General features: G+C 39.9%; 1 protein-coding gene across 1 annotated transcript in view; it reads left to right on the top strand.

Annotated features, from left to right (window-relative positions):
• The first annotated feature begins 9238 nt into the window (after window positions 1-9238).
• Window positions 9239-12986, top strand: part of caln2 (calneuron 2) — a 38807-nt gene continuing 35059 nt past the window's right edge. Inside the window, 2 exon segments of the mRNA XM_084386992.1 lie at window positions 9239-9460; window positions 9462-9481. Of these exon segments, the coding sequence (XP_084243118.1) occupies window positions 9362-9460; window positions 9462-9481 (119 nt within the window). The 5' untranslated portion in view covers window positions 9239-9361.

Raw genomic sequence — 12986 nt, 5'->3', positions numbered from 1 at the left:
GGCAGCAAAAATCAGTGTTGGAGTGGAGCAGTAAATGTCATGAGTCCTGTCTTGTGTCTGCCTGTTCGTCTGTTTCTGTCCCTGTGTTTCAGGAGGAAGCAGTGGATTTGTCTAACGTGCCCGCGGAGTACCTAGACCTGAAGGAGGTGTTCAGTAAGTCTCGTGCTGCTTCTCTTCCTCCGCATCGTCCCTATGACTGTGCCATAGATTTATTGCCAGGTAAGTCTCCGCCTAAAGGCAAGTTATATTCGCTTTCTGTCCCAGAAAGGGAGGCTATGGAGAAATATATTTCTGATTCTCTAGCAACGGGGTTCATCCGCCCTTCCTCTTCTCCAGCGGGGGCGGGGTTCTTTTTTGTGGGGAAGAAGGACGGATCTCTGCGACCTTGTATTGATTACCGGGGGCTGAACAGCATCACGGTAAAGAATACTTATCCTTTGCCGTTGATGTCTTCAGCTTTCGAGAGGTTGCAGGGAGCGTCTATCTTCACTAAATTGGACTTACGTAATGCTTATCATTTGGTCCGCATTAGGAAGGGGGATGAGTGGAAGACTGCTTTTAACACCCCCAGGGGGCATTTTGAATACTTGGTCATGCCTTTTGGGTTGTCCAACTCCCCAGCAGTCTTCCAGGCACTCGTCAACGACGTGCTGCGAGATATGGTCGATCAGTTCATTTATGTCTACCTGGATGACATATTGATAGTTTCATCTTCTCTCCAGGAACATGTGCAGCACGTCCGACGAGTGCTTCAGAGGTTGTTAGAGAATGGGCTTTTTGTCAAGGCGGAGAAATGCGTTTTTCATGCACAGTCTGTTCCTTTCCTAGGATACATTGTCTCGTCTGAGGGAATACGCATGGATCCTGAGAAGGTTAAGGCTGTGGTGGAATGGCCAAATCCAGATTCCCGTAAGGCCCTACAGAGGTTTCTGGGGTTCGCCAACTTCTACCGGCGGTTTATTCGCAACTTCAGCCAACTAGCTTCACCTCTGACTGCCTTGACCTCCCCCAGAACTACGTTCAGGTGGTCAGACGCAGCTGAGGCTGCGTTTGCCAAACTGAAGGGCCGCTTTGTTTCAGCCCCTATTCTCATTGCCCCTGATCTATCACGTCAGTTCGTGGTGGAGGTCGACGCGTCAGAGGTGGGGGTAGGTGCAGTGATATCCCAGCGTTCTCCCACAGACGACAGGATGCATCCATGCGCGTTTTTGTCTCATCGTTTGTCCCCTGCCGAACGCAATTATGACATTGGTAACAGAGAGTTGTTGGCAGTCAAGTTAGCGTTGGAGGAATGGCGTCACTGGTTAGAAGGGTCGGGGGTACCTTTTATCGTCTGGACCGACCATAAGAATCTGGAATATATTAAGACTGCCAAAAGACTGAACTCCAGGCAGGCTCGGTGGGCACTTTTTTTCGGACGTTTTGATTTTTCTCTCTCGTACCGCCCGGGTTCCAAGAACATCAAACCCGATTCTTTATCGCGCATTTTTGACCGTTCCGAACGCCCGTCTACTCCCGAGTGCATTTTGCCCGAGACCCTATTTGTCTCCACACTCGTATGGGAGGTCGAATCGAAGGTCAAATCGGCCTTAGAAGGGGTAACGCCTCCGCCCGGTTGCCCACCGAACCGTTTATTTGTGCCGGAGGGATTACGGTCTGACGTCATTCAGTGGGGGCATTGTTCCAACGTAGCTTGTCATCCAGGAGTTAGTCGTACCAAGTTTTTGGTTAAGCAACGATTCTGGTGGCCGCTTATGGCTCGTGATGTCCACAGTTTTGTTTTGGCTTGCTCAGTTTGTGCCATTGGTAAGACCTCCAATCGACCCCCAGATGGGTTACTTCAACCGCTGTCTGTCCCTTCGAGACCCTGGTCCCATATTGCGCTAGATTTTATCACCGCCCTCCCGCCCTCTCGAGGCAACACGGTAGTTTTGACCGTGGTGGACCGGTTCTCGAAGGCGGCCCATTTCATCCCCTTGCCCAAATTACCCTCAGCCAAGGAGACAGCGTTGACCGTCGTTGATCACGTCTTTCGCTTACATGGCCTCCCGACAGACGTGGTTTCCGACAGAGGACCCCAATTTGTGTCCAAATTTTGGCAAGAGTTTTGTAAGTTATTGGGAGCGACTGTCAGTCTATCCTCAGGGTTCCATCCTCAGAGCAATGGTCAAACTGAGAGAGCCAACCAAGATCTGGAGAGGTCGTTGCGATGTTTGGTCTCCAAGAATCCTTCCTCATGGAGTCAACAACTGTCAATGGTGGAGTACGCCCACAATACGTTACCAGTGTCATCTACGGGCCTGTCTCCGTTTGAGTGTAGTGTAGGTTACCAGCCACCAATTTTTTCTAGTCTGGAATCCGAAGTCGCGGTTCCCTCCGCTCACGCCTTCGTCCAGAGGTGTCACCGCACTTGGACTAGAGCCCGTGAGACTCTACTCCAAATGGGGGAGCGCACCAAGGCCAAAGCCGATCGCCACCGGTCTAGGCCTCCCGTATACGTCGTTGGTCAAAAAGTGTGGCTTTCTACCAAGAACATTCCTCTCCGCTCCGTCTCTAATAAACTGGCTCCAAAATTTATCGGCCCGTTCACTGTCACCAAGATCATTAGTCCGGTGACAGTCCGCCTCAAACTCCCTCCAGTGTACAGGAGGATTCATCCCACCTTCCATGTTTCCAAAATAAAACCCGTGTTTCGTTCTGGTCTTAATCCGCCTGTTCCGGTTCCCCCCCCGCCGCGACTCGTAGAAGGGGAACCTACATATTCGGTTAATCGTATTCTGGACTCAAGGCGGAGGGGACGCGGATTCCAGTACTTGGTGGACTGGGAAGGTTACGGTCCGGAGGAGAGAAGTTGGGTTCCTGCTAGAGACATATTGGATCACTCCCTTATTGATGATTACAATCAACAGGTAAGGGAGTCTAGGGACGCCAGGAGGCGTTCCTAGGAGGGGGGGTACTGTCACGGTTCATGAATTCACTGGTTTCTTCGTGTCTCGTGTATTTGTTGTTTTGTGTGTGTGGGTGTGTGTGAGTGGGCGTTACCGCTCGTTATGGCTGATCAGCGCGCTTGCTGATTTCATTCCCCGCACCTGCTGCTGCCCATTAACTCTCCTATAAGTTCTCACCACAATCTTCTCTCTTTGTCAGATCGTTTGTTTGATGTCTCCAGTGTTTGTGTATCCAGTCCAGTCGGAGTTTCAGTTCGTTCCTGTTCCATGTTCAACTGGTTTTCGTTTTCATCTGGATTCTTCACTGTTCGTCGTCACTTCACTACAGCACCATCATCTGACCATCTAGTCCCTGCGTTGCCTGCCTGTTTGCCTGCCTGCTTGTCTGCCTGCCTGCCTGCCAGTCTGCCTGCCTGCCTGTTATCATTGTTCTACTTCTACTACATTCAATAAAAGAGATTACTTGCATCCTTGCTTCCTGTTATTGATCGTGACACACTGTGCTTTATTAAATCCAGAGTCAACGCAGCCGTCTACCAGGACATTTTCAGAGCACTTCATGCTTCCTTCATTTTCCAGCAGGATTTGCACCTGCCCACACTGCCAAAAGAACCAAAACCTGGTTCAATGACCATGGTATCACTGTGTAATAATTACTGTGTGATTTCATGTAAAATTCTAATTTTCTGGGATTTTGATTTCGTGGCTTTCATAAGCTGTAAGCCATAATCATCAAAATTATAACAAATAAAGGCTTGAAATATCACTTTGCATGTAATGAGTCTATACTGTATAATATATTAGTTTCACCTGTTAAGTTGAATTCTTGAAATAAATCTTCTTTTTTATGATATTCTAATTTTATGACCAGCACCTGTAATCATTCATGCCATGTAAGCTGTAAAAAATTTTTTTTAAGTACAATCAACTTGGATGTTTAAGTCATTTCAACTTAAATTACATTAAACTGACTGAAAAAAAATGGTTGAATCTCGTATTACTTATAAAAAACTGCTTAACTTATATTGGTGAATTAAAGCAATGTAAAAACATTATGTTGTCATAACTTATTGATCATATGATTTTTTTTACAGTGTAATATAAATAAATAAAAAAATACAAATAATTTCAACGTATTTTTTAATTCTTTGATTTAAAAGAATTGTCTTTTAACCCTTGTGCATCCTTATGGACATTTTTGCCTTTTTCAGTTTTTTATTTTATTTTATTATTATTTTGCCTGTGTTAATGTCAACTGCATACATTGTGGCACATATATGTATTTTGATTGGAATTTTACTATTTCACCCCCATTTACTTAAAAAAATATATTTTGCTCTAGGTACACAAAATAGTTCCCCTAATGACCTTTTGGACAAAAATGTCCCCATTGAAACCCATTAAAACGCTATTTTTAATCCCAGGGCCATTTAACTATAAAATGATGCAATCTTTGTTAATAGGCTTTCATTCTGTTGGCAAGGCTTACAAATTTAGTGCCATTTTTTTCAGGTTTGGCCTATAAAGCAAATACCTGTTTTCTGCTTCTGAGCCAAATGGATCAATTATGCAGCTATAATTGTGTGTGTGTGTTGGTATGGATGTCAGAGTGTGGTTTGTATGTGTGCAAAAATTGTGTGCTTGTGTGTGCTTGTAATATTTGAGAAAGAAAGAGTTTTGCTGGCATCATTAAAATTTGGTACTGCACCCAAACACAATTTTACTGAAAGCTCATTTTTTGAGATATCATCCTCAGATTTGGAACACAACTTTTTTAGATTTATGGCTTTGGTTTTCTAGCAGTTTTAGAGTTCAACATGTTTCATAAAATAATGTTCATAAATCATTTTCATAAACTTAAACCTCTATAACTTTTTTTCCCCCACTTTTTAATGAGACCAAACTTAACTCTGTGCACCCAAACTTAACATTTTTGACATTTTTGTCCACTATGGACCTATGTGTAACTTAAATTGTTGCACAAGGGTTAAATACTTATAAGAAAGTTTAATCCTAGTTTAAGTTTAAAAGGTCTCTTTTTTTTCACGTTGCCCATGAAAATATCTGGAGATCTCTTAAATGTTGTTATTTTATCTTTCGCAGTGGGCTTGTGTCATTTTTATTAAGCGACATTACGAAGAACCACTTTTACAAGATTATAGCAAATATAGTTTTTATGTGCTGTTTCATGGTTGGGGTTATGTCTTTACCAGCAGAGATGGATACAGAATGAATGGTGCACTTTAAGACGGTTGTCTTCTTTTCATCTTATCGTTTTATTTTTAAATCAAACTTTATGATTTACAATTTTGTTGCTGCAGATATGCTTGCATAATATCTGGCTTCATGTAAAATCTTACGATCTTATTTTCTTCTGTTTATAGCAATCTAATTTAAAAGGAGTACACATTAGAAACTGTTATGTTTGAATACTATATGTGATTGAGGCTACTGTATTTCTGCTCAAGGGTTGAAGATTACGTTTTTTCATTTTAATATATTACTGGAAGATTTTCTGGGTGGGTTCATTTCCATTCCAAAGGCATTGAAGCATTTTAATGAAGACTGGAGTCATCGAATCAGACCTGATCAGTGAGGTAATGACAGCATCCATATGTTACATCTTGTTTTATGCAGCACATTCTCCGACTCAAAGTGTCACTTAGTGTTTATGGAGTGTGTGATAGTTGTGGAATGTCACGGGAATTTAATTCAATATGCAAGATAGATTCTCTATTGAAACTTGAAGCTCCTTGATGGAAGCTTGACCTTGGTTATGAATGATAAATGGGAATATGAATCAATAACTATGTGGTCTCATTTATGAGACATTATTATTGATTTTATTTTAATATACTTGAAACTTTAGTTTTTAATCTCTGCACTTAGCTTTTTACGTCACTCTCTGTCTAGCCAAGATAAGGCCACTCTTATTAAGTTTGCGTGCTCTTGCCTTGCTCTGTAGACAGTTGTGTGAAGACTGTATAGCATTGGTGTAGCATTTCCCCTGCAGTACCAGTAAGCACTTCGATGCCATCTCAAGGTCATTTGTGGAGCTGCTGTCGAACGGAATTATTCATGCCAACATGACTTCAGTTGCTAATTAAACAGACAAAAGCTAAATATTTCATGCATTTGTTGTTTCCTTTATAGAATCACCGAGGACCAAATAAACTTCAAATGAAACAACTATAATAATTATCACTGACAATCATTCACACTTCTGTTTTGTTGTTTTTTTTGTCACAAACTATTAGGCAGTGCAAATTTACCGTTTGAGACAGTGTTAATGATCTTATTTTTAATGAGCAAGAATACAACATTTTTGAAAATGTATGAACATTAGACCTTTGGGCAATGCAGCCACAGTCTATTGAGAATAAAAGAGTTATGATGATGTAATTCTGCCACTTTCAAAAGCAAGATAATGCAGCATCAAATTCTCACTGTGCAATGTCTCTAATACTGATATCAATCATTCAGTAATATGAAAAAGGAGGTGGGTCATTGTATGTCCGACAGGCGCCCAGACCTTGCAGGGTTCAACAGGTAAAGTGATTCCCAGCAACTGCACGATGCAATATCATCATTTAGAGAGGTTTACTTCTGAACTGCAGAAGTTTTCCAACCAAAGCAGCTTATTATAAGTAACTGTAGGGAAATGGTTGCCCTGTACGCTCCAAACAGGTATGGACTATAAAAACTGGGATACTATCAATATAGAGCAGTCTAAATTCATTTATAGCTACATAACAGGTGCAGCCATGCAGTGAATACTTACAAATTGTATCGGTTCCAAATTACATAACAAAAATTGTATTAGTAATGTAATCCATTACATTACACATTTAAGGTAATATAAACTTACTTTCTGATTACTTTATAACATTGATGTTCCTGTTTCATGTCCTTTATTTTGAAGTGTTCCCATTTTCATGTTCCTGGTTTTGTCATGTGATCCTTATGTGCTCCCTTTGTCATGTGTCCTATGTTGTCATTGGTTTATTGTCTTGATCATTAGGTTCTGGTGTTCCTTGTTTAGTGATTAGTCCATGTGTATTGCCCTCATGTTCCCATTATATCTTGTCTTGTCTAGTATTGTTTGTGTAACTCATTGGTGAGTGTTATATTTTATGTTTCAAGTTTAGTTCATGTTATTTCAAGTCGTTTTTAATAAACTGCACATGATTTCAGTCCAACTCGCCTTCAGTGGACTATGTTGCAGGGTTCATGATGGGTTTGTGATTTTCATGAAAAGCTATTAAGTATAGGCTAATTAGATCGTAAAATGTTTAAGTTAAAGACAAAAGACTTTCAATGACAGTAATGCATGGTTAAATGTCTCACTGAGTTATAATTCAAATAATAATTGTTTGTCAGGAGTTGATTATATCATGTTGAGAAAACACTTCTTAAAGTGAATTTTCTGTAAATCCAGTGGTCAAATACTGTTTGGGTCTGTTTTTAGCAAAGACCTTCTGAACGTAGGGCTTTCTTTTATTTTTAGAAAGGAACATTTATAAGGAATTAATAGGGATAATCAATTAGTTATGAATTTACTGCCATTGTGAGAAGAACGTAATCGATTACAAGTAGCCTACTTAATTTTTTGAATCTGATTAGGTAATCCAGATTACATGTAATCAGTTACTCCTCAGAACTGCATGGGTGCAACATAAAGAACCTGTTGAGCATTAATTTGGCATTGATGTAACATGAGGTGCGAAGTAAAAAAAAATCATATTTGGTTTATTTGTGATCATTTTGCTAAATGAAAGAGCTGGTATCAAAATGTCAACTACTGCAATTTATGGCTGATTAATATGGGAAATTATATAGAATTTGCAAAAATAGCGAAATGCACACAGCTGAAACGAAAACACTCCTGGCGTATTTTACCTGTTCTTTCTATCAGGTTATAAACCAAGAAATAAATAGCAGGAATGTGTGCATTATGTCTCTGTCTGCTAGTGATCCATTACTGATCTATTTTTAACTCCACCCTACACCACTCTCTCTGACACACCTGCCAGATCTCTAAAGGAGGGAAAACATTCTGGAGCAGATCGGCTGTATCAGTCCAACCGTTCGATGGCTGCAGGGCAGCGCGCCCATCTCAGCTCTATACCATCTCGATAGATTTATTGCGACCGAAAAAAAACAAACAACAAAAAAACAATTCCCGTGTGTTTTGGCAAGAGAGACTCGAGTGAAGGGGGACACCATTTTTAAGACGATTGTAAATTTGCCCGGGTGCATTCGTAAAGGACTTTAAATGCAACACACCCTTGGGCGCGCGGCGGAGAACGCCTGTTACGCACGAGGCGAGTGCGAGACGGGGGCATTTCTGAACAAATCGGTTCAATTGTTAAACTTAATAAAAAATACGACAGTGGCTTTTGGGACGAGCATATCACCTGATGGATCTTCAAGAAACTCTGCTGCGGTGGCAATGGGGCTGTCACATGCCAACGGGACCGAGAGGAGATAACTGGGGCAACTGAAAATCCCATTGTTTTTCGCAAGAATTAGTGTGCTCAGCATACTAACGTTACATATGAGACCAACCACAACTCCAGCCGAAAAAAATTCACAACATTGGCATTATAAGCGCCCCGTGACTTTGAAATTACCAACAACTACAAAAACAGTCTTTGAGGAGGTGAGTGGATTTCATAGGATAGCAATGTCTTTAAAACGCTTATGAAGGTAGCCGTCTTCAGAAGACGAAGAAAAATCGGTTAGCTATGGCACCTGTTGTGAAAGGATAGCTATGTCGTAAATGGATATTCATGGTCTGTTCTTTATCGAGTGGAATTTAAATGAATCTTGCATTTAAAAAGTTTGCCTAGTAGATTTTTGACCTACTTTATTAAACTTTAATACAACCGGATAACCGTTTCAGCTCGGTGTCACTAGTCGGCTAGTTACATGTAACGTTAGACGTAACCGGCAAAAAGTGGGATCGTGAAGACAGCATTCGGTTATTGCTAAACAAAAGTCGTTCAGGAGTCTATGGCTATTTTGGGAAAATAACCGGCTAATTGTAGGCCTATCTTACACAAGGGTTGCACATTAAACCTACATTATTTTTTATTTATTTTTATTAAAATGTAAAATGTTTATAAATCATGCCACCCAGCAATGCTAGATCTGTTTAAATGGTTGTGGTGACCCGAGGCATTCATTTACGGTAAGAGCAATGTGATATTTGAATGACTATGTATGGCCCATGTGAGTTATGGCTTGTCACTCCAGTCTCCTGGGTGCAAGAGATAGGAGGCTACAAGCCCGCACTCCGAGCTGTTCGCCGGGCTGTCCGTGGGAACGCAAGCGAATGGAGTTTTGCGGGGACGTCAGCCTAAAATAGGCTATACATTTTTTCTAACCTACCGATACTATAATAAACGATAATGGGTCCGGAAAAGTATGGTTTAGAAATGCCTTTGCGCACGGCGGATGTGTCCGGTCCGTCTCCAACCAACGGAGCTGTAGAGGGTCACTCACCCAAAGGCTGAGTGTGATCCGTGGAGGTAACTGCGAGGCGTTTTGCGTTCATAACAGACTGAAAGTCTCGGGTACAAAGTATTCTTGAAAACAAGGGGCTTGTTCTTGATCAGAAGCTTTTTGGCTGGTATTGAGGCAAGTGAAGTTTTCTCTGCAGATGGTGAACTGGCACTTTGTGTGAAAGCTCAGTCAGTCTCTGGTGTATTTGTATCATGATTGAGTGTCAGTGAGAGTTTAGTTTTCACAGACACAAAAAAGCCATAAGAAACTGAACCATTTTATAGGCTATTGCAATAAAAAAAATATTTTTATTTTTTTTCTGAGCTTGACACCGAATCAGCATTGAACTGACGTATTTTGTCAACTCAAGTAGGCTATAACCTAGCTAAAATGCTTCACTGTGGTAACATTGGTGCATTTACGAAAATATAAATATTAAATATATTAAAACCTATTATTTTGTAGGACTGAATCAACCAGACTATTAGGTTTCATTCAAACAGATAACTAACTAACAGGTCACAAACTGCACATTTCCACTTTTTTTTTTTTTTTTTTTACAGTGCATGATATGTCATAATTAGGATCTTATAATGGAGTTGTCATTCTGAAGATATTTTACACGCTTCATGGTACATTATTTTTTGTATATTTTTTTGCTTTAGTAATTAAAGCTAAAGTCTCTTAAAGCTGGTGTTTCTTATGCTTGACTTCACATGCACATGTTTTATGTTGAAAAAAGGAATTTGAACCATGACGGAAGGGTTAAACTGTATTTTTGATGTGGCTGTTGTGGACACTCCGTGTTAAGTGCAAAGGGTCCCTGGAGCAGCTCTGATATTTCTCTGATGCAACCACAATGTCAGATCTTTCCCTCCCTCCCTATCTCTTTCTACATCTTTTAAAGACCATTCATAAGGTTTTCACATTTCTGTCAAAAGCAGCTTCCATATGCATTCTCAGTGACCTTGTGAAGGTCGTATAATTGTGTCTTAGATGCCATTGTGTCTTTGACTGTCAGATTTTCACTCCCTGAACTATTTGTTAGACTGAATCTCTTTTATTGCTTTGAGGACGAGTACAACAGTTGACCTTGTGAAGGTGCATTCTTGTCGTGGCTCATTATCGTCACTGTCCCATGTGTTTCTGTTTGCGGTCGTTTAAGGAACTGGCTAACATGCGTCCTAGGTTGGTGCGGTGCCTGTCACCGAAATGCCAATGAACCCTCTTTAAGAGGTCCTGGAACAGTGCCAGGATCAGATGTGCAAAACCAAAAAGCCAAGATAACACCTGCCACTCACGACATGTGAAAGCCTCACACCTTTTCCGGTACCGGCCGATGTGTCGGTCCCATGAGTCAGACCAGCTAAAAGGTGTCTTGGAAGAATCCATTAATATAGCATCATATGTTATTTGTCATGCCAACAATGGCTGTCACTTCCTTTCAGTATCTCGCTCTTTCTCTATCTCCTTTCTTTTTAAAACTATTAAATGACCAGTCTGACGGCAATGACTAAAGACTTAATGTGACGGCAGTTCCGCTCAATATCAATTTGCATCAGCATTCACACACTGCCTGTGAATTAGATGTGGGTCAGATTAGGATTTAAAGAAGTTTAGAATAGAATGTTTGTCAAGGTTACTCTTGCAACCTCAGAATAACATACTTCAGAATCCGTTACCAAAGCAACAACATACAGTACAATTTGGCCTTGGTTATTTGTAATTTGCATGTTTTAGCAAGTAAATGCCAAGAAATTGAGGGTCATTTGACTCACGGGCTTTATGTTGCCTTTTAAAAATGCATTGTTAAAATATTCCATTTACTTCTATTTTGCATTTATATTTAGCTTAATGTACTGTTCAATATTTTGGGGTCTGTTAGATTTAAAAAATATATATTTTTGAAAGTCTCTTATGCTCACCAAGATATACAGTACATTTTGCGTTACACAAAAATACAGTACATTTGTAAAATGAAATAGTAATGTTGTGAATGAATTTTTTTTGTGCAATTTATAACTGTTTTCTATTTTTATATATTTTAAAATAAATATGCTGAATTTTCAGCATCATTAGGCTACTTTTCTAGTCTTCAGTGTCACATGATCCTTCAGAAATCATTTTTTTATGTTGATTTGGTGCTCAAGTGACATTTCTTATTATTGTCAATGTTGAAATATGGTTGTGCTGTTTAATATTTTTGTGGAAACCATGATGCAGACAGAGTCTGTTTTCCAGGATTCTTTGATGAATAGAAAGTTCAAAAGAACAGCATTATTAAATAGACTTGTTTGTAACAATGTAAATGTTGTTACTGTCGATTTTTTATAATTTAATGCAACTTTTGAATGGTAGTGTATGTTAGAATCCACCACACCACACAGGTCAAATTTAAAAAATGAACTAAATGACTCATCAATGGCTCTTTAAAATATTCATGTGTAGATGCCCTTAGCTGAGCCTAGTATCAATCAAACTGCACCCAAACCTGCCCTTTTAATATCTATGGTAATTACAGTAGCACAGAACCCAATTGTATAGCTAGGGTTCGTCCTTGGTGAGCATCAACACAAATTAGCTGCTTCGACCCCTCTGCCAACTCCTCGTAATTTACCCTTAATTTACATGAAACTCTCTTGACAGAGGCTCTGTGCGTGTCTCAGAGGATTCCCTATTATAATTTTAGAAAAGCGTAAGCTTTGTGCTTTCTGGTGTTTTAGATGTGTCTATAGATTTACAAAAACTCTCTCAGGCAGGTCAGTGCTTCATTTTAACAGCATCACAGGGGCTAAATGGACTGAAAAAGACCAGACACTCGGGACACATTGAAGCCTTTTCTTGATGCACTGACGGTGAATCAAAACACTTAAGAAAACAAAAACCTAAATCCTGTGGAAATTTCTCATCTTTTGCCAGGCTCTTAGAAACAGATCCACAGTTTTCAGTCCATAAACAGTTCAACTAAATTATATGGACAACTTATCTATGACTTATCTAACTTGGCACTGTCATTGTTTTCATAAAATAAAGCCCTGTTGTGCTCATAAAAGAAAGAAAAACAAATCAATGGTTTAAACGAATTAGCCCTCAGACACACATTTTCAGTGGGGCCCAAAGATAAGACCACTTTAAGAAAAAAAACGCTTCAATTTAATACAAATGTTTATTGATTAAAACTGAGCAACATAAATATTGATGTAAATTAGGGCTAAGTTCTCTCAAGTCCTTGGGATATTGCAGGGGTTCTCAACCCTAGTCCTATAGGGCCACTTTTCCAGCCTTGATCAAACTCACCTGCCTGTAGCTCTCTAGTAATCCTAAAGAGCTTAATTAGCTGGTTGAGGTGTGTTTGATTAGGGTTGGAGCTAAACTCTGCAGGAAAGTGGCCCTCGAGGACCAGGGTTGAGAACGCCTGGTATATTGTATACTATATATATATATATTTATTTATATATTCATATTTATATATATTTATATTAGATGTGGGAATCTATTGGTAAATCACGATTCTATTCAAAGCTATACTTG

The sequence above is a fragment of the Rutilus rutilus genome, assembly GCF_951802725.1.
Source record: "Rutilus rutilus genome assembly, chromosome: 18".
NCBI lineage: Eukaryota > Metazoa > Chordata > Actinopteri > Cypriniformes > Leuciscidae > Rutilus > Rutilus rutilus.
Note: the sequence above shows the minus strand (reverse complement) of the source record. Positions and strands in the feature narration are given on the sequence as shown.